Here is a 22931-nt window from a genome sequence, read left to right as displayed (position 1 = left end):
ACATATTTAAAAAACTTATTTTCTGCTTGCACCCAGAGTCTGTCTGTTTCTGTACAATTCTACTATGAAGACTGATGTTCAGTGTTATAATGTGTCTGAAAAGATACCCAAAGTTCACTTACATTCTTGAATGGAGATTCCAAAGACTTGATAACAAGAATTTTGGCAGCTGTTTAAGTTGAGTAGAATATAATTCTAACACCAGAACTTATGAGTTTTGTTCTTCATTTTCCTTTGAAAGTCACATGGAAGCCTCTTTATGTCAGTAATAGAAGCCAGGCAGCAACCGTTGTCCTTACCAGTGTTCAGAAGCAACAATGTATAGCTTTTTCCATATGAGTTATTACCTAGACAGTGTGGCTCAGTTTCAGGTCACCATTCTGGTCCCCCATTACTGCACATTGGCTACGTGAAGATTCTTCATACAAAGAATCATCAAGTTATATAGAGCCATAGGTGAAGTCCCACCTCAGCATTCAGCAGCATAATCTATTACATGTTGATGGAAAAAGAGATACAAGTGGAATACACTGACATCTAGCAATTGTTAACTATTGTAACAGCCCCTAGATTCAGAGGACCCAGGACCAGGAAGTGTAAAACTAGTAAACATTCCCTTTTGCCAGGCCATTTAGATCTTGCACTAACTAAAAGAAGCCTGACCCTGGTCTAAGAAACCTTCCCAATCTAGCTGCGTACCATTTCCACTAATCTCATGGGCTAGAGACAGACATTCAAAAAGCCTGAGCCTGAATTGATTCAATCTTTGCAGGTTAGTCTAACCTTGCTATGCTAAATCAGTCTGTAACTGTACAGACATCCCGTCTGGACTGAAAAAAATGCAGGCACATGCCTGCAGTTGCCCAGGCTAGAAGTTGTAGGGTGTTAGAGCAGCCCTCCCTTCCCTTCTACAGTACTGAGCTCAGGGGGGCATGGCCAGGCCCCAGCAGGAAACTGATTAGAGAGGGGTTCCCACCCCTCCTGACCAGCCTAGCAGGGAATTCATAACACAGTGTTCATCACCTAATTAAGACAACAACAGGGGGACATTACCAGCTACCTGTTGATTTTGCCTTTGTCCCATCTGCCACAGCATGGACCGTAGCCAGCATGTGGTCTGCTAGCTAATGCTGTGTGTCTGTGTAAGACAGAGGGGACGGTGGAATCCCTGCTTACAGGTGAGGGGGGGAGCAGGGGGAAGCCAGGCAGATGCCTGTAGTCTCTGCTGGAGCTGCAGCCAGAGAGCAGAGGGGAGGAGCCAACTCTCCTGTGGAGCAGAGAGTCCTGCCCAGCCCAGAGAGCATGCTGGGATGTTGGGGGAGTCTGATTTAACTTAAACCATCAAGGGGTCTGGGACAGACATTGCATATACCGGTTTGACCCAAATCAATTAAGTGTGATACTACATTCAACCAGGTTTATCTCAAACCAGTTTCAGCCATTTTCAAACTGGTTTGTGTGTCCTGAACATCTGTTCTGTTACAGGTTTAAACCAGTTTGTGTAATGTCTGGCCCTAGCCATATTGTTTAACTGGATATCTCTGTGTTACTATGCTGCCATACAGTATTATACTGTAAGGGATGACCTCTCTGTTTCCCTGTGGCCCTGAAATAATGAAGGTACAAGAGGAATGTATTACAAATACCCAAATGAGAGATAATTGGCTCAACAGTAGCACTGCCAAGAAAAATCTGGGGCTTTGGCAGATCACAAACTCAGTATGACTCAGCAGTGTGATGCAGTCACAAAAAAAGGAAATACACATTTCAGAAGTATTGTGTATAAGATATAGGAGATCATAGTACTACCCCACTTGCCACCAGTTAGGCCCTATCTTGTGTACTTCATGCAGTTCTGGGTTCCACGTTTTAAGAAGGATATAGACAAATTGAGGAGGGTCCAGAGGCAAGTAAGGAATATGGTAAAGGGGTTGGAATGCTACCCTTATGAGAAAGCATTGAGAACTAGGTAGTTTGGAGAAACAGAGAATAAGGGACATGTGATAGCCTAATTGAAGAGCTGACAGAAAGGAAAGAGCAAACTACTGTTCTCCCTTGCTTCTGTGAGCAGGAAGAGAAGCAGCGCATTTAAACTGCAGCAAAAAGATAAGGTTAGGTTAGATTAAGGCTAGGTACAGACATTCAAAAAGCCCGAGGCAGAATTAATGTAAATTACGCCGTTTTCTGTAAGCAGCCTAGTTTAGATTAGTAGCGAACAGAACGCACATTCACCCTGGGGGTGGGGAGAGGGGGGAGGGCATAAATCTTAGACCAGGTTCTGCCATTTTTAAACCAGTCTGTATCTGCTGAACTTCTGTTCTGTTATAGTTATAGACCAGTTTTCTGTCCCACATTTCTGTTCTGTTACATATATCAACTGGTTTTCCATCCCTTATACTGATAAATATGTAATGTCTTTACCTGGGATCAATCTCAGAAAAAAACTTGCTAACTTTCAGAAGAGAGAGGTATATGATATTTGTCATATATACATACCATCATCTGCTTTCAGTGCTCCTCAGCGGTCTGCATTGGACAGATGTGGCAATCCCTACATGAAAAAATAAGTAGACACCAATTTGACATCACTTCCAGAAATACATAAAATGTTTCAGTCACCTTGCACAGTCCATCACTGACTTTAGTGTATAGCTGTATTTAAAAACAACAAAACTTTAAAAACCAGCTTGAACACTAAACTGCGGAATAAGAAATCATGCACAAACTGATTTGTGTTAAGAATGGTTTCAGCAGACTATGGATTCTTAAACTTTTACCTGGATTAACTTTTATAAGTGCTATGTAGTTCAGTGGATTAATTGTCTTGTTTGTCCCTGTTGACCTATTTGAGCCACCTTTGCGTTTCAGCAGTGCCCCCTTCCCCTATCCTAAGTATTTACATTCCCATGTAAATTCCCTTTTGAACTGCTTTCTGCAAGTCCATCCTTAACATCTGACAAAGTAGGCTGTTGCCTACAAAAGCTTATGCCTCTCTGAACCAGGTTCTAAGGTGCCATTCTACCTTGCCTTCTGCATACTTTTCAGCAGAGTAGGGCAGTTTAACAAACTTCTCAGGAAAGTTGTGAGGTAGTCTCCTTTGCTAGGAGGAGGCTAATTTAGGAATAGTGCCTCCTGCATTTGTACAGGGTGTTGGGCTGAATGAATCTTGAGGTTCCCTCCAACCTTATTCTGTGATTTTTTTTTTTTTTTCTGCTCTCCTTCCTCCACTTTCTCCCAACTCCACACACACTCTTTAGAGAGAGAGAAAGAGAGAGAGAGAACCAAAAAACGAACCATTTAGGCCCCTGGCATACATTCACTTAATGGTGCAATGCAATCTGTTTCTGGACTCCAACAGTAGCACCTCCCGCTCTGCCACATGCATAGCAGGACATGCAGTAGCAGGACACACCATTACTACTTGCTGGTGCAGGGAGAGTCCAGCATCATGATCCTAAGCTGCCCCTGCACTAGCAAGTAGAAAGCTAGGTGCCCAGTGAACCTGTGCGGTCCCAGGAGTTGGAATCAACAATCAGCTGATTGTGTTTTTCAGCCCAGGAATCACACCAAATCCAGTTAGAGACTCCAGTGAGGTCCCAAAGCTGGAACTGACTGTCAGCTAATTGTCCAGTCCCAGCCCTGGGACCTCACTGGGGCTGGCCCCAGAGCTCCATCATTCAACTGGCATCAGGCTGCATAGAGGGGACCCGACCACAAGTACAGTTTAAGGCATAATGAAAACCAGTCATGAAATTATTAAAAATATCTTTTGGTATAATTGTGCTGCTTATTTCCCATTTTATTGCACCATTAAATGCCTGAACATGTGGCCAGGTTACTATTTAAGACACGATTAACTAGTTAATTGTATTTTGAGTGTAACGTCTGCCAGGGGCCTTAGAGTGAATTTTCAACTGATCCAGTCTTTGTCACAGATTTATATAAGGTTTATATACGACCTTTTAACACTCCCTCTGAGGCAGTACCATAATCTTCTCTGTCTAATTTACTTTTTTACCAGTTAGGGAGCTAATACATGAGCTATTGTGTAAAGCTGATTAAGAGAGTTACAGTCTCCTCTTTGATTCCCCCATTGCTCCAGACAGTGAGTATACTGCCCAACTCGGCACAGGTTGGGAAGTTCTTTTTTGCTTAGTTATTGTTAAGATGACAGAAAAACTTTGCATTTTATTATTAATGGATTTTAAGGTCAAAAGGGACTTGACGTCATCTAGTCTGGCCACTTTTGTAACACAGTCTGTAGAATTTTTCCCAGTAATTCATGTATCAGTTCCATACTACTCTAAATATATATATTTTATAAAAGCATTCAATTTTGATTTAAATCCATTATGTACTGGAAAAATGAACTATGCCATATTTTCTTCTACTTTTAACACCTTTCTTCAAAAAAGGCTGAAATTGTTTATAAACATGAATGAACAGGCCTGCCTGCCATTCATTGAAATTGAAAAATCTATTAATATATTTTTTACTAGGGTTGGGCATTTGACCAGTCAAATGAAGTTCAGACAATTGATTGGTCAAATACTGATCAAAAACTGTTTTTAAAAATTGCCTATAGCTGCAAATAATACACAGAAAAACCAGTTTTTCCATTAAGAAATGTGTCAAAAACAATTTAAAAAAAATATTTCGATTAAGAAAACTACAAAAAAAGTAGGGTTTGGGTTTTTGTGTTTTTTTTGTAAAATTGCTATAATCTTTGACCAGTCAAAAATATGGAGCCTGTTGACAATATTTGACTGGTCAGTTGACCAGCTTGCCAACCCTAATTTTTACAGAAAGATGGCTAGCCTGTGGCTCACCTGCTGGAAGTGGAACAGGCAAATTGGGGAGGGAGCAGAGAACATAGCAGCATATAAGAAAGGTAGTACAAAGCAGGCAACAGATTGGGAAGGGAGCACAGGGCAGAAAGCAGAGCAACAGATCAGGAGGGAGGAATGGCATAGAAAGCAAGCCGGCAGGTCAGGTAGGGAAAGAGGATCAGACTGACACTCAGGGAGGTTGCTGGGCTTAAGGTGTGTCATGCCTGCCAAAAATGTTGGCCCCACTGTTTTACAGTATGGCTAAAGGGTTTGTTACTTTTAAGAAAATAAAGATTGTATATCAAACCACCTTAGCTACTACACCAGGCCAAAGCAGAATACAGAAGTCTGCATTGCCACAGAAAAGAACTCCCGCTGCTAGGGTTCAATTCAGCCTCATACCAAAATAAGCTGCAGTGGTGTAATCCCACAAATATACTGGTGCAGTTTAAAAATTTCAGCTTAGAAGTTGAACATCTGAACAGAGTCGGTCTCAGAATTGAGGACAATGTGCTATACCATATCTAGAATAATGTTGTAGTCCTAGAATACAGTGCAACTAGGTGAGATAAAGGCAGAGAGGAAACCTTTATCCTGATCTTCATTGTGTTTGTTTGTTTGAGTTAATTGCTTGCATGAAAATAGCACTTCACAAAATGTTTAATATTAATCTCATTAGTCAACAACATTCATGTTTTGAAAGGATTGCAGAAATAAAAGCAACAAGCATTGTTGTCTAATTAGATGACAGTTGAGAATCCTAATTAATTGCTTTGATATATCTTATAGATTAATAATTAGCAAGTGATTACCAAATGAGATCCCATCTAACTTTGCATAGACTAAAAATTGTGTCCTATACTTTAGGAAGCTAAAAACTCTTGTTGTTCCTCCATCACTTTATAGGAATATTGCTATTTTGTTAATGGGCAGTTTGTCTGTTCTGCGTTCTGACACCACACACATCACATCAGCGAAAAATATTTCAGAGATAAAAATGCACAGATTATAGTATTTCCTTTCTCTCGATTCCTTTGTTGACAGGGGAGAGGAGTCACATGGGGTATTTTTGTTTTAATTAGAAAAAAAAGTAAGACCTTCTGACAAAGAAAGCCAAGTGTTTTGATCAGAAAATGGTATGTTTTTTGAGTATTCTAAGTGGTTTGAAAAATTTAAGTCAGCAATCTGGGGCTGCCCCCCAAAAAGTGCTATCTCCTACATGCAAAAGCAGTCAGCATCCAGCAAGCCCTGTAAAAATACCCTTTGTATTGATATAATCTGGATGATTTACTGAAGGGCTTTTTTCCCTTTGTTTTTTAATTGCAGAATATCTTCAACATGTTAGGCTATTAATTTAATTAACTATGTTTCAACTTAACTAGTTTTGATCAATGATGTTCCAGTTGTTTGTAGCACTGTGATAAGGTGCACAAACCCGATATCTATTTTATATATATTTGTGAATGTATGTGTACAGATACCTATATACATCTATTAATGCGTGTGAATTTGTTGTTTTTGCATTGCATTTCATTGTTTCACCCTTTGGCTCTAAGAAACCAGGAAACCTTATTTATTTGGAAACATTAACTATAGTGTATGCAAAACAGTAGATATAGCATATCCTAAAATCCAGGATTTTAAGAAGCAAGAATAATGCATGTTAAATGCTGTATATAGTGGGGGGTTTTATTCAAATGCAAGATGAGGCTTTCCACACACACACCCCCACCCCCAATTCAGCATAGGGGCAAGAAAGCCTCATTTTGGATTCAAGTACTGGCCAAGGGCAAGCAGTAATTCCAGCTTCTTCCCCAACCTGGGCCCAGGGCTGGAATTGGAGCCACAGCCACAACTGCTGCCTACCCTGGGCTGGGGCCAGGGCCAGAGCTTCCACTGCCCCTGCCTGCCCCAACCTAGGGCCAAAGCCAAAGCTTCCACCACTGTTGCTGCCTCCTGGCCAGGGCTGGAGATATGGTCCTTGTGTGCTCTGTGACCCAGGCCAGAGGGACAAGCAGCAGCTGAGTTGGAATACTGGACCACTTTGGCCCCGGGCTGGATTCCTCCACCCCGCATCTCCCAAACATTACCAACCACTGCTATGGAGGGGTATAAGACGCAAGATTTGTTTGGGAGTATCTTTTATTGAACCAACTTGTTCAGAGACATGTTAGATATGCTTTTAGGCACCAAGTGCCCTTTAGGTTTCAGAAAGAGCAAAATAGAGACTAAATGCTACTTAACAACTAACTTTGTTTAAATCGATTATGTTAATGAAAGTCATCACTTAAAATGGAAGTGGGGAGTAAGCCTGTGGAGCTGAGGAAAAATATAGACCAAGTAAGGAACAGTTTAAATAGATAAACCTAGAAGTCATAGGGCATGTCCACACATGCAAGCACATGCACTTGCAGCAACTCAAATAGAAGCGGTGCAAATTTGAGCCGGGGCTTTTTGCCTCAGCGCACATGCTCGGACATGCACTTTATTGTGGAGCAAATTGTGCCACTTGAGGCAAAATAACCCTGCCTGGCTCCTTCCAGATCTTCAGCCAGGGGGAGCTAGAACCCGGAGCCAGCACCTGTGCTGTCCCCAATAGTACAAAAAGCCACCCTGGCAAGTAGCTCAGGGCTATTACCTCTCAGGAGCTTCTGGGGCCCAGCCAATTGGTACCTGGGGACACTACCTCTTGTGCCAGCTGAACTGCTGAAGATGCCCTGAGAGTTCCCTGCACCCTCTACCCACTGCAGCAATCTGGCAGTGGGGGCTGCTGCCTGGCTGTGACCTGCTGCACACTGCCAGACTTGGATGGGACTGCAGAGCCAGTAGAGGCATCTTCCCCTCTGGGCCAGCTGCCAGTGGACTGCGGTTGCAGGGTTGGCTTTTGTGCGACACTACTGCCCTTTGTGCCCCCTGCCCGGCCATCTGGGCAGCTGTCACCCGGAAGATGTTCCAGGTGTGGTGGCCTGCTTTGAAGTGTCAAAGCATGTCCTCCTAGCCCCATTTGTCCAGGAAGTCAGCCGCAGCCAGATGGGTCCAAGATGCCAGCTCTGAGCAGGCAGGGTCCTGCCACTGGCCTCCCTAGCAGGAATTCTGGTGTTCCCTATTGGAAAACTGAAAAATCCCTGATAAAAAAAAAATCCCAAAATCACTCTCTAAACTACCCCCCAATTCATATTCCTCCACAATTAAAACAAAAAACCACTATAAAAAGAGAGAGAGAGAGCACGAGACAGAGACAGTGATCAGTTGGACAATGTTTTATTGATATATCTTGCAGTGTTAAAGCAAGTCTCATCATAATAATAAAGTGAACCTTAAATACAGCTTTCATGAATTCATGAACACATATTTTGCTGCCCTCCCACAGGGCGATGGCCCCCCACACAAGGTCTATGGCCCCCCAACAGTGGGTTCAGCCCCCGCACAAGGGCTACACCCTTCCAATAGAGGGTTCAGCCCCCCAACAGGGGGCTCACAAGGGGTACAGCCCCCCAACAGGGGGTTCATCCCCCACACAAGGGGTACGGCCCCACAACAGTGACCAAATGGCCCCCACAGGGGCTGCCACCCCCCCTGCAAGGCCCACATGCCCCATCCCAGCCCCCCGATTGCTGCCCCACCACCTGCTGCAGCCCCCCCCAATGGCTGCCCCACCCAGCCTCACTCTCCCAGACCCACCCAATGACTTCCCCACCCAGCCCCACACCCCAACTTGCACCCCCAGGCCCCCGAAGGCTACCCCCACAACCCCAGGCATCATCACTTAAAAAAATAAATAAATAAAACAGAAAAAGAACAGGGAAAAAAAGACAGGAAAAAAGCCTCTGCTTACCTGAGAAGCAGGGGGGGGACTAAGGGGGGGGGCTAGTGGGAGGGGCCAGCCGCAGCAGCGGTGGGGGGGCTGGGGGAGTGGGCGGGGCCTCAGGGTACCCCCCACGGTCCCTTCCCCCCTCCTTCAGCCCCCCCCCCTTACTTACCGGCACCAGAGCCCTGGTGCTCAAACACGTGGCCTGGCTGGCCACATGTTTCAGCACCAGGGCGAGGCGAGGGGCAACCATAGAGATGCTCTAGCAGCCAGAGCTTCTCTATGGAGGACCCAGCCTCTGGTTGCCTCAGGGCATGGTCGGGGACCGTGCTCTGCCCCGCTTTTTTATACTTCACTTTTTTTAGACCCCTGGGTATCCAGGGGTTTAACTTTCTCACCTTTTTTTTTGTTCCCGCACGTGCCTGTTGCCCTACCTCAAAGGGGTTTGGGGCGGGGCAAGAGGCACATGCACGCTCGTATGGATGCACCCATACTGTTCAAATGGTCAGAGGGCTATTATCACTGATGGGGCACAGAATGGTTAGCAGAGAAAACAAGTAAAGTATGATAAGTCAGAAAATTATTGTTTATACTTTATTTGTTCCCAGCCCTGTGTTCTTAAGATATTGTACAGGTTTCCCTTGAAGACAAGGATTGTGAGGTCAGAATTAAAGCTTTTTTTCTCAGAAAATTTTTCTTCCACTACTAACTTTTCTGTGAGAATTCATTCTGGAGCATAATGGTTATTTGATGTCACCCATCTGGATTCTGTGATGGTATTTGGCACACTGGAGGAAGATGTATACAGTAGAACCCTAATTGTTCATATCAGCATAGTTTGCAATCCACATAATTTGCAGCTGGCTGTTGAATTAAGGATGATCCCCTCAGCTGTCTCTTGTGATATTATGGTACTGCTGCTTCACTCACCTGGAGCTCATCAGTGGTTCTTTGCAGATGATCAGAGAAGCAACATCCTATTGAAATAAGAGCGGTAGCAACTCAAAGATCCCATGCAGTAAACAGAAAGGCAGTTTGTTGTGGCTCTGTATACCCCTGGTCACTTTGCAAATCCTCATCTTTGAAGGGGTTAAGGGTCAATCTGGTGAGCTAGGGAAAGGAATTACACACAAACCCGTAAAAGTGACCAGAAACGAGTTCAAATTTGTAACACAATAGAAGTTCAATGCACATAAACAGTTGTTAAAATGGCCAAAACCTATTTAAGATAAACCTGAATGGATGTAGTATCAGACTTAAGTTATTTAGGTTTAATCAGTTTATTGCTCTTCTTTCCCAGATCCCCTCCAGATTTAAGCTTAACTCTCAGTCCCCCGGCATCCCAGGATGCTTTGCATCCCCCCTTTGTAGGGTGGGCAGGCTAGTTTTGGCCCAAGCTGTCTGCTCCAGCCAAGCAGGGAGCCTTGCAGTTGCTCCCCCCAGCTTCTAGCCTGAGCCACTGCAGGCATGTGGCTGCACTTCCACAATCAAAAGTGAATGTCTGTTCACTTGCTTATTGGTTTGGTCTACACAGCTTAGACTAACCTGCAAAGATTGAATTGATTCAGCCTCAGGTTTTTTGACTATCTGTACTTAGCCATGAAGTTTATAGCTTCTGTTGTATCATGTTTTGTGACGAGATCCATGGAGTGAGATGGTTTCGTTGTGGGGTGTATTTATCATGGCAGTGGTAGAAATACGTTGGGAGGTTTTGCATTTGTTTAGGGAGGGGAGTTTTTGTGTTTATGATCAGCAGATAATTTGTTTCTGTTTGGAAAATTTGCTGAGGTTGGCAGGGAGTTATTTGAAAGCCAAGAGGGAGAGGGGGATAATTTCTTTCAAGGTGTTATATGGTGACTGACCAGATTGGGACCCCAACTTTGCTAAAGTGAACAACACCAATCACTGTTTTATGTTTTGAGTTTTAACATGCACTAGCTTGTATGCTGTACTTGCACTTGAAAAAATAGGAAATGTGAATGACAAATGGTTTGTGCACTAATTTCGTACAAATGCTCCTATTTTTACACAGCTAAAACCCTGATGTTACAGTTTACAGTCCTTCAACCTCCAAAACTTATCAAGGTTAAAAGGCTTGACAAAAAGAGTTGGACTAAAAAGATATTCATGGCTGAAGCAAGCAGTTTGTGCTTATTCATTGTACTGGCTAAAAATCTTTGAAAATTTTCCACATAGGCAGTTATGCAAATTATCTTGCTGTTTATCGCATCTTTGCAAGTCATGCGTAATATAGGAAAATGGCTGATCTGATCAAGCTGTTAAGTATCATAGTAGGGACAAAATTCAGTGTTAGCTGATGCATTGTATTGCAAAACCAGCAAAAATAACGTTACTTAAAAGTGCTTTGTAAAGAAAATATTGGTGGCTGTAATTCTCAGGTAATGAATCCAGTGTGATTGCATTAAACAGCAACATGAGCAAGCAAAAGCAGTCATAATACCAGGCTAAGAGATTACTATATTTATCTCACCTGCTTCCATGTGGCTTAATATTTTAAATATATATATTCTACCAATGATTTCCTCAAAACTAATTGTAACTGAAAATAATAAGATGTCTATTTACTTATTCCAGTCTTTACGCACAAAATCTGTTTACATGCTGTATTAATTCAGTCTTGCTCCTCAGAAAAAGTTCATTTGACCTAAGACATCTAAATAACCAAGATAAAATCCACAAAAACAAAATAAGGTTTCAACTAAAAACTTGCCTGCACAAAATTACCTTGAATTATAACTGAAGCTTGCCAAATTTTAGCTAATCTATTAAACCTATTTGTTTCTAATTTTTCATTGCCATATCTATTTGCCAGAATCAGAAATTAAGACGTTAAAGTTGTCTGACACTAGTTGAGTTGTTTGACTATGTTCTAGTTGTCTGAATATGGCCTCTTCTTCTGCCTAACATACATAGTTTATGTTTGCATTATGATTGAGTTTCAGGGGTGAATGAAGTGATTTCATACCATTTTGTAGCGTTCTGTATTGGTCAGGTGGGAGGGAAAGTTTGTGAAAGGAAAAAAAAAAAAGATACTGAGTTCTGAGAGTGACAAGATCCAAAATTATTTTGAGATCTTGTGGTAGAGAATGTAATAGTTTAGGGCTCTTCTCTTGACTTCCATACAGTTCATGTTTGGTTCTTTTACTAGTAGTGTGCTTGCCCATCATTTCAGTGGCAGGGGTTTATATATATAGGCCCTGAGGTATTTATTTCATAGATTTCATAGACATTTGGGCTTGAAGGGACATTTGGGCTAGAAGCTTACCCAGGATCAAGGTAAGACTAACTGGCCTATAGTTCCCTGGGTCCTCCTTCCTCCCAGCTCCATGCGCCTGCACATGTGGTTCTGTGTACGTGTCTGCCTGTGTCTGGTTCTGTGTGTGTGCGCACACATGTGTCTGGTTCTGGATGTTTGTGTGCATGTGTCTGTTCTGGGTGTGTTCTGATTCTCTGTTTGTGCACATGGTTCTGTGTGTGTGTGTGTCTGGTTCTCTCTCTGCTCTCCTTTTTCTTTCTCTCTCTCTTTCTCTTATTTGTCTCACTTCTCTGTCTCTCTCATTACAACATGCTCAACAAAAAAGAATACACAACAACAAAGGCAGCATTTATGATTATTAAATATACTAATATGCAGTACATTCTGCCATGTACATTCTGCCATCCCCCCATTTTGTTTTTCTGGCATGCTGGCACTCCAGCACCTTCCAAGGTAGACATTGTGGGTTTTTTGGCACTCCGGCCAAAAAAAATTGTCTACCCCAGCATAGGACATGCCAAGCAATGTGTGATATGGCCACATTGACTTATTTCTCATGATAACTGCCACATTGTATCAGCTGCAGCCTGTGTGCAGACTCCATTCCTCTACCTAGATTGTATGTGTTACGGAGTTTCGCCTAAAGGCTATTATGGACGCTTACTTATAAGTAGAATATTTCAAAGGCAGAAGGATCCATCTGAGAAGGTAGCGCTGCTGATAATGGAACGTTGCGTTCCACAAGTTTTCTTTCTCATATAATAACAGTGTCTTGGGTTATCGCTGGAAGTTATTTGCATTTTTTTTTTTAATTATTCCTTGCTGGTGTGTTTCTACTCTATGATCACTGATGCTACCGACACCTGCCATTTTAGTAATAGAATCATCCATGTTCTCTGCAAAAATGCAAGCCCCACACATGAAGTACAAAATTTAATGAAGTCTAGAAGTATGCACTGCAAACAAGATGTACCAGACGAAAGTGTGCACTTTGCTTTATAAACTGTAAAGAGGCAATTGGACTTATCCCAACTGTGTTATTACTAGGGCCTTCCCCATATGATCCTCCAGCCACTAATTCTCAATTTTTTTTCCATATTTTCTGCGTAATCATTCTAATAAGGGACTTTAGGAGCATGGGAATCTTACCTTAGATTTCTACAGGGCAAGGCTTCATGTTGTGCCCTAATACTTCTTCCTGGCTGAGAAATGGGTCCTAGGCTAGTAACTAAGTCCCTTATCCCAATGAAGGTCTGCTCTACAGGTCTCTGCAGTCTCAGCAGAGACTCAGCATAGAGTATCCATCCTGCTTCCTCATTCTGCCAGCCTACATTGTTCTTGTAAGTATCACATAGTTATCTTTAAAAAAAAACTCTTTAAGGTTGAAATATATAAAGAGCATATCTCGGTAAGATGAAGTACAAGAAATGCACATGTCTTGTGAGCTCAGTATGCTGTGTGTTCAGTGTGATGTTGATGTTGAAATGTGTGGTGTTTGCTCTTTAAGTATTTTTTTTGTTGTTATTAAATACATCACTTTGCTTTGTTTTTAAGCATATAATACCAGACAAACATTTTCAAAGTGAACAATCTAACACTGGTATTGAAAACTCTAATTTTTTGCATTTCTTTACTCCCTTTAAATTGCAATCTTAATGTATTAGCATAAGATGTCTTGCATGCAACATATTTGAACTATTTCTGTCCTAAACACTTCTTCTATTACAATCTGTTCAATAGATGGATACAAGAAAATGTTAGAATGAGGAAATAAAAACCAGAAACAGCACATATCTAAAATAAAAGCTATAATGCCATTGTTGCCATAGTAAGGGATTCAACAGTGTCTTACTTTTTCAATGTTTAATTTCTAGGATTACTGCTTGCAGCATAGTTAGAATTTGGACAGCATACTTATTTTAGCCTCTCTTTAATAACCCTTTCTAGAGGTAGCTAATTGTAAACCCAGATATTTCTGTCTCCTTTTGGTTGGGGATAACATGATCCATTGCTTTCAAAACATCTCTAATAGGGATTACTCATACAATAGAGTAATATGATATATGCTTATTATTTTTCCTGTGTCATTCAGGCAATTCAGAGTTTTCTGCATGGGTACTCAGGCCCATACAGAAAAAATACCAGACTGATAGCAAATTTACACTGAAAAATCAAGAGATGCTGTTTTTCTTTGTATTGAATGAGTTTCTATATAATTAAGTGCAATTAAAATACTTTTACTGATACAAGAATTTACCATGTTTACTTGAATATGAGACAACCCCTCAATAATTAGATTCTATATATGGAAAATGCATACATTTGATATAATTTTCAGGTATAGAATATAATTATTGGAGGTTCATCTTGAATTTGTCCCCCTCTCATTACTACAGCAGGGAAAATAAATCTGGGGGGTCAGGTAGTCCCCTTGCCCTCTGCCCCCTCAACCTTTTCCCCCCGAAGCCTCTTCCCTCCTCCTTACTGTCAGAGCTGCTCCCCCTGAGCACATGGAGGTGAGGGGCAAATCTGAAAACACTTACCTTTGAAGTAAAGATACCTGTGGTCATTTGCATGTAAACAAATTACTACAGATACCCAAAGACTTAGTTCATCCAGAATGGATGCATTTTACCTTGTTTGAAACTGCTACAAGTTGTAGCACAGGTATTCCATAAACACTTTTAAGCAGTATTTTGTACCTATTTATATACAGTACAAACTGCATGATATTAGTTCAAAACAAAAAGGTACATGATTTACCATATAGTTCATTGGACTGGACCCCAACAGAGTCAACAGTGTTTCAAGCCTTGGTGACTCCATATCTCAGCACTGCTAAGTATGTGTGAGTATATTCCAGATACCCCCTGCCAAAGGATTCATGTGCTAATTAGCCCCCCAGTCATGACTGGAACCAGGTGTTCTTGTCACAAGCCCTGAGATTCTCCAAAAATGTATAAGTAGATGAGGCACAGGGCAATCTGGTCTGGCTCCACCTCACAGAGGACAGGGAAATCACACTAATCAAATACTCCAGGCTGAGAAAGAGGGGCAACAGGGGGATTCTGGGTGAACTGTTTGGGGCGCTGTTTGCTGTTTGCTAGACATTTAAGGCTAATAAGCTGGAATAATTGGAAAGAAAGGCACACCCCCAATTGCGGGGGTGAAGACGAAGTCTAAATGTATTGGATATAGTAGCTCACCACGACCTGAAAAACACTTGAATCTGAGGGAGAGCGAGCACAATGAACTACCATATATGTTGTTCAGACAGATTGCAATAACCTATCCCTATGGTAGGTTTTCATCAGTATGTTTGCCCAATGTGTGCCATGTGTTTTATCAAACAAGCTTGTTTTATCAAATCCAAGCAGATGAAAAAATTTGGGGTAGGGCCTGGGAGCTTGTCAAATAAAGAAATAGAGTAAGTGATTTATGGTATTTTAATTTTCAGTGAATTTTACTGAAGAATCATCTGGCTGCCTGTGTTTTACACATCTCTATGTTTTTCAGATTGTTTTATTGGAGTTGTGGAGTCATGAAAGAATCACAAGAAGAAACATTGGATAATGAATGGAAGATAAAGAGAAAGCAAAAAGAATGTGGCATCTAAAGGGTATAATATCTGGAGATATTGGCTCTGACTCATATATGTAAAAATGAGACTAGCTCTCATAAAATACAAGTTGTCTTAGATGGTCATCAAGCTTGGAGTCATGCTGTTGAACTAGAAATTAATTCCCTCCCTTTCTGACAGGTAACAGAGGACTGGTGAATTATGATTTTCCAAAGTTGGAAGCACTCATTTTTACCCGTGTAGTTAATCCTTATGAATACATAAGGTAAACATTGCATATTTAATGTGGATTATAATGGGATACTGACTCATTAACAAAAAATGGCAGATTTTAAGGACTTGGTTTCAAATTGAACCGGAGCCTCCAATGCACTTTGTACAATCTGGGGAAAGCTGTACTGAATGGCCTTCTCTTGAAGGCCATGATGACATGTAATAAAAAGATATCATCTTACTGTTGATATCTTTGAAGAGTCATAAGCAGAAGCAGAAAAATGAATGGAGGAAAGGAGTGTGATGGAGGGGACAAGGATGGAGGGCCACCAGCAGTACAAGTTCCAGTTGGTTGGCAACGTCGGATAGACCAGAATGGAGTGCTCTATATCAGGTGAGAATTAAATATATTGTGTACACTTTGTATTATTCTTGTCATACTAGAATGCATTATGAATTAATGACTCTTCTGATGATGTAATCACAGTATATGGTAACTTCAAACTTTTTGTTATTCTGAAAATATTGTCATATTTTCTGCTGATATTAATATATGAAGATCAGGTTAAGCTGGCAGTGCTCAACTGACTTACACCAGCTGAGAATTTGTCATGTCATTCCTGATTTACATTACTGTGTTTTAATATTATACCTAGTTTCAGTTACTACACTACTTAATATATGTAGTGTATAAAGCCATATGAACAATGCCTTATTTTTCTATGGATTATGTATTTGAAAGTTATATCAAATGTAAAGCCTCTTAATTTTTTTTTATTATTCAAACCAATTAACTCAAAATATTTTGAATATCTATTACTTCTCTTTCTTTAGTCTTTTATGGATTTATGTTGCAAATATCAATTATTTTTAATATTTTCTATGCTTCCATTTGAAGGGAAGTTGAGTAGCATAACCCATGTAATAGCTTTAGAAAACATTCATCTTTAAATGGTCTTTGATAGTTTCCTCCTGGATATCCTGTTGTTTTACCTGAAGAACTGCATCTGCAGAACACGTTCCATATCACTTTCTAAGTTCCCTCTTTTCCTACAGCTATAAACAGTGATTCACCAAACCATTGCTGCTTTTCTGACATTTCCCCACATATTTTTTTTTTTGTTGTGCATGGACATTGTTCACTCAGGCCCCTGGCAGACATGCAGATAAAGGCATGATGGGATCTGATGCACAATCCGCACAATCACGCATCCTGCCATGCAGGACTGAGCATGTGAGATTTGAGCATCAGATTCCATCACACTTTATTTCTCATGCCGGGGGAGCCTGGGATAACATTCCTGTGTTCTTCATGTAGCAAGCTCCTGCAGCTGGGAGTCCCATCAACTGACAGGGCTCCCAGCCACAAGACTGCATGGTGTGCCTCCACCAGCTAGGAGCCTGGATCAATTGATGGGGCTCACAACCGCAGGAGCACATGGTATGATCCTGCAGCGGGAAACCCCATCAGCTGACAGGGCTCCCAGCCACAGGGATGCACCCAGCCACACGTTCAGTTAATGGCATGATAGGAATCAGCCGCAAAGTTATTACACATTTTTTGTGGAACAACTTTGTGGCTTATCCCTTGTTTTATGACACTGTTAATCATGTGAATGTATGGCGCGGTTACAACTTGAAACATGATTAACCAGTTAATTGCATTTTAAGTGTAATGTGTGCCTGGGGCCTCAAAAGGGGAGACATTTTTTGCCAGTTGTGTCCACTGGGGCTGTGTATGCTCCCAAGTTTCATTCTGTTCCCTTATCGAGGGCATAAAGTACAGAACAGCTGGTTAAACCACTGTCTGAACCGTCTTCATTTCCTTCTCATAACCCCTCATTGTGAGACTGAGCTCCTCAGGATCCACATATCCATACAATATTTCTGTCTCTTGTACGTGTGTAAAATCCTGTTTGTATGGTTCGTTAAGTTAGTTACTCTCCGGTGATTTTTGATAAATTTGGAAACTTTATATTCCTTACTTTATTTTCTCTATCTTGTCAAGAAGTGATCTCTGCTATTGGATATTAAATGTCATGTCCCAAGTTGTGCACATTTTAAGAATTGTCTTTTTTTGTAAAATAACATATCCCATTAATGATGACTGTGCTCTAGTGCCTTTTTTGCCTTAGAAAAGCCCATATTCATGACAGCTATTCAGCATGTATGTTGTTTTTCCAAAACAGAGAAAGGCACCCTTGACTTCTTAATGTCATTTGTGTCTGATCAAGAAAAAGCATAATTCCTTGACAAGTCCTCCTGCTGCTTAGAAGTATCTGGAAGTCCCTCTCGGGGATCAGCTAGATCCTGAGTTCCAACTTCAAAAATATTGTCAGCTTCATAGAAAATGCAATTGCAAGGGACTCCCATGTTGTAGTTACCAGTGACATTGCAAGTGCTGTGTTATAATACCTCCATATCTAGGGCATATTCACACTGACAGATGTGGGGGAAGGGGGGGGAAATAGTGCTTTACCGAAAGAGACAGTGCATTAGTTCGACCCCGCTCCGCTGCGTCTGTATACGCAGCTCAGCAAGGCGTCTTGGCGGTCTTATCTAAAGTTGATTCAATCAGCTCTTAGATAAAAGTGCCAACAAGCCCTGCTGAAGCACCCAATCTATATAGACATTGGGTGAACTGCATCCAACTAATGTGGTGCCTCTTCTGGACAAGTGCTGCGCTTGGTGCAAGGGTGCACTGAGCTTAAAGCACTGGGGAGGGTTTCCCCTGCATCTGTAAACAGCCTTATTTTTTTATTTTTTGGTGGGGGGAGCATGTTTCCTTGCTACTCCCACTGGCAAGCTGCTCCTGAAACTAATTGCTCTAATATCTAGAAACCATCTTCTAATTTCTGGCCTAAATTTACTCATGATCAGCGTGTACTTATTTATGCTCGCAGTGCACTTTCACTTGTAAGTTTTTTTCCTTTCCTTGGTTTTTACTTCCCTTCATGAATTTCATAGTTGGTAGGGTCAGAAGGGACCTGAGCAGATCATCAAGTCCAACCCCCTGCCATGGCAGGAAAAAGTACTGGGGTCAAACAACCCCAGCAAGGTGTTCATCTAGCCTCCTCTTAAAGACCCCCAGGGTAGGAGCCAGCACCACTTCACTTGGAAGTTGGTTCCAGATCCTAGCCGTCCTGACTGTGAAGTAGCGCCTCCTGATGTCTAGTCTGAATCTACCCTCTGCCAGCTTGTGACCGTTATTTCTAGTCACTTCTGGTAGTTCTCAGGGGAACAGGGATTTCCCCAATGCCTGCTGGTCCCCTCTGACTAGTTTGTAAACAGCCACTAGATTCCCCCTCAGCCTTCTCTTGTGGAGGCTGAACAGGTTCAGGTCCCTTAGCCTCTTCTCGTAGGGCCTGCCCTGCTACCCACGATCATGCGGGTGGCCCTCCTCTGGACCTTCTCCATGGTATCCACATCCCTCCTGAAGTGCGGCGCCCAGAAGTGGACACAGTACTCCAACTGCGGCCTGACCAGTGCCGCATAGAGAGGGAGGATCACCTCCTTGGACCTGCTCGAGATGCATCTGTGGATGCATGACAAGGTGTGGTTGGCCTTCCTGACTGCGTCCCCACACTGTCGGCCCGTGTTCATTTTGGCATCAATAATGACTCCAAGATCCTTTTCTGTCTCTGCACTGACAAGAAGGGAGTTCCCCAGCCTGTAGGTATGCTGCTGGTTCTTCCTCCCCAGGTGCAGCACCTTACACTTGTCAGTGTTGAAACCCATCCTGTTCTCATCCGCCCACCCCATAACCTGTCTAGGTCCAATTGCAGCCTTTTCCTCCCTTCTCGTGTGCCCACATCCCCCCACATCTTAGTGTCGTCAGCAAATTTGAACAAAGTGCTTTTTACCCCCTTGTCCAAGTCATTGATGAAGATGTTGAACAGCGCGGGTCCAAGGACCGAGCCCTGGGGGACCCCACTGCCCCACATCCCTCCAGGTCAAAAATGACCCATCCACCACCACTCTCTGGGTGCAGCCCTCCAGCCAGTTAGCGACCCATTTGATTGTGTGGGTGTCAACGCCACAGTCCCCTAGTTTTTTAATGAGAATGGGGTGAAAGACAGTGTCAAAGGCCTTCCTGAAGTCCAGAAAGACTATGTCTACTACTACCCCGTATCTAAGGATTTTGTGACCTGGTCATAGAAGACCACCAGGATGGTCTGGCAAGACCTGCCTCTACTGAACCCATGTTGGTTGCCCCTAAGCATAACCTCCCCTGCTGGCCCCTCGTGGACATGCACCAGGATAATTCTCTTAAAAAGCTTACCCAGGATCAAGGTAAAACTACCTGGCCTATAGTTTCCTGGGTCCTCCTTCCTCCCTTCTTTGAAAATAGGAACCACATTGACCCTTTTCCAGTCCTCTGGCACCACACCAGAGCACCATGAGTGCTCGTAAAGCTGTGCCAGGATTCCCGCAATGACCTCTGCTAATTCCCTCAGCACTCTGGGGTGGAGGTCGTCAGGATCAGCTGATTTAAATACGTCCAGTCCCTCCAGAAGTTCCCTGACTAGGTCCTCACTGACCCTAGGCCTGGGTACGCTTCCCCCATGGCCTGAGGGGGCCCCGGTGGACAGGCTGATCTGGTCCCTGTTCAGGAAAATAGAGGCAAAGAAATCGTTAAGTAGCTTAGCCTTGTCGTCTGGTGTGACAACCAGATTTCCTAGCGTGTCTTGCAGAGTCCCCACGTTACCCGGTACCTTCTTTTTGCCCCCTATGTAATTAAAAAAGGACTTCTTGTTGTCCTTGATCTGGGTAGCTAGTCCCAGTTCCATTTCCACCTTGGCCTTCCTGACCGCCCCCCTGCAGCCCCGAGCAACCGAGGTATAGTCCTCCCTGGTGATGGCCCCTCCCTGCCATTGGGTGTACGCCTTCCTTTTAGCTGGGAGACATTCCCCTATGCTTTTGATGAGCCATGGGGGCTTTTGCGCCCTGTTGCCCCCTTTGATCCTTTTTGGGATTACCTCCCTTTGGGTTTGGAGGATCATCTCCTTAAGGAACGGCCACTCTGCTTGGACACCCGACTCCTTTCCCCTCCATGTACATGTGTGCATTTCAATTTCTACAAATGTATTCCCCATATCAACTTAATAGCCTTTCTCTGCACTTGTTACAGTTTCAGCTCATTTTGAGCATGAAGAAAGATTTCTCTCTTAATCCTCTTTTAATCCTAGGCACTGTATTTGCTGCTGTTTTATCATATAGTATCATCTCCAGTTACAGATTTATTAAAATATATTTGCTACTAGATGTACAATTTCATGGGCCAGCGTCTTCAAAATTCTGGAATGGAAATTATCCTGTCCCTCATTTTGCAAATATTCATGTCCTTATTCCCATTATCCACCTTGTCTCTGATATCTTGTTTAACATCAATTTATTTATTGAAAATTGAGAAAAACCATATGATTGTATTATTCTATTAATTTAGCCTTTCAGCCATACCTACATTATAATAGGAATCATATAAAAATAAGAGGACATTCAAGAGGTCATCTAGTCCAACCTTTGTTTTAAGTAGGATTATCGCTGTCTAAATCATCCCAGACAAATGTTTGCCACGCTAAACTTAGATATAGCTTAAGATGAAGACTCCAGAATCTTTTTGAGTAAACTATTCTAATACTTACCTACCTTCAGAGTTATAAAATTCTACCTAATACCTAACCTATTAAATAGGTTATAGTTTCATAGTGCTTAGGGTCAGAAGGGACCTAAACAGATCATCAGGTCTGACCTTCTGCCCCAGGCAGGAGTGAGTGCTGGGGTCATAACACTAAGGTAGGACCCCCAAGGTAGGAGAGAGCACTACCTCACTTGGGAGCCCATTCCAGAGCCTGGCAGCCCTAACTGTACAGTAATTCCTCCTGATGTCCAGCTTGAACCTTCTCTCTAACAATTTGTGGCCGTTATTCCTAGCAACCCCCGGTGGTGCCCGGGAGAACAGAGCCTCACCCAATTTCCGTTGGTCCCTCCTGGTGAGTTTGTAAACAGCCACCAGATCCCCTCTCAGTCTTCTCTTGTGGAGGCTGAATAGCTTCAAGCCCTTTAGCCTCTCTTCGTAGGGCCTGGCCCGCTGTCCCTTGACCATGTGAATGGCCCTCCTCTGGACCTCTTCAGTGCTAGCCACATCCCTCTTGAAGTGCAACACCCAGAACTGGACGCAGTACTCCAGCTGCGGTCTGACCAACACCGCATAGAGGGGAAGGATCATCTCTCTGGACCTGCTCGTGATGCATCTGCAGATGCACAACAAGGTGCGGTTAGCCTTACTGACTGTTTTCTCGAATTGGTGGCTCATGTTCATCCTGGAGTCAACAATGACTCCAAGATCCCTTTCTGCTACTGTGTTGACAAGAAGGGTGTTCCCCAGCCTATAGGTGTGTTGCAGGTTCCTTCTCCCTAGACGCAGCACCTTGCATTTGTCTGCCTTGAATTCCATCCTATTCTCATCCGCCCACCTCTGTAACCTGTCAAGATCTAGCTGGGTTCTGTCCCTCCCCTCCAGCATGCCCACGTCATCCCGCACCTTGGTGTCGTCAGTGAACTTGGACAGTGCTTTCCACACCCACATCCAGATCACTGATAAAGATGTTGAACAGTACAGGCCCCAGGACCAAGCCCTGCTACTGCCCACATCCCTCCATGTTGAAAACAACCCATCCACCACCACTCTCTGGGTGCAACCGTCTAGCCAATTTGCCACCCATCTGACTGTGTAGGCATTAGTGCCACAGGCATCAGAGATCTAACTGCCACAGTCAGTTAGAAATACCAATAAAAAATCATGACTGCTAGTCATCACTAACAAAATTGCATATATATTTGTTTTTGACCTTTTTGTTTGGAAAGATTAAAAAATATAAGATCTGCTGTGCTGTCTGAATTCCAAAATGGATAATTTTACTCAATGTTTAAACATTTCTATATAATTTAAGATAGACAAAATATAAGTCATTATATTGGTCCTGAAGTGTTGTATAACTTTGTGTTTTAAAGTGACAGCCCAGCAAGACTGAGATAACTGAGGCATAAGGTACCTGGTTGTCCAAGGTCATACTTTGGCAAGTCTTTGGACACATTTTGTTAAATTTTAGACCTTTGATTAAATAGGAGCATAGGAAAGTAAAGCTGGAAACGACCTCACAAAGTCAGCTAGTCCAGGCCCCTGTGCAAGGCAGGACAATGCCTCATTAAACCATTCCAGCC

The 22931-nt window shown here is 42.7% G+C and overlaps 1 protein-coding gene across 8 annotated transcripts in view; it reads left to right on the top strand.

Moving 5' to 3' along the window:
- Nucleotides 1–22931, top strand: part of MBD5 (methyl-CpG binding domain protein 5) — a 290901-nt gene that overhangs the window by 192997 nt on the left and 74973 nt on the right. For all 8 annotated transcript variants that reach the window (XM_019480375.2, XM_019480376.2, XM_019480374.2 and 5 more), the window contains one exon: nt 15431–16101. In XM_019480375.2, the coding sequence (XP_019335920.1) occupies nt 15989–16101 (113 nt within the window). In that variant the 5' untranslated portion in view covers nt 15431–15988. The remainder of the gene's footprint in view (nt 1–15430; nt 16102–22931) is intronic.

This window comes from Alligator mississippiensis, chromosome 4, assembly GCF_030867095.1.
Source record: "Alligator mississippiensis isolate rAllMis1 chromosome 4, rAllMis1, whole genome shotgun sequence".
Taxonomy (NCBI): Eukaryota; Metazoa; Chordata; order Crocodylia; family Alligatoridae; genus Alligator; species Alligator mississippiensis.
Note: the sequence above shows the minus strand (reverse complement) of the source record. Positions and strands in the feature narration are given on the sequence as shown.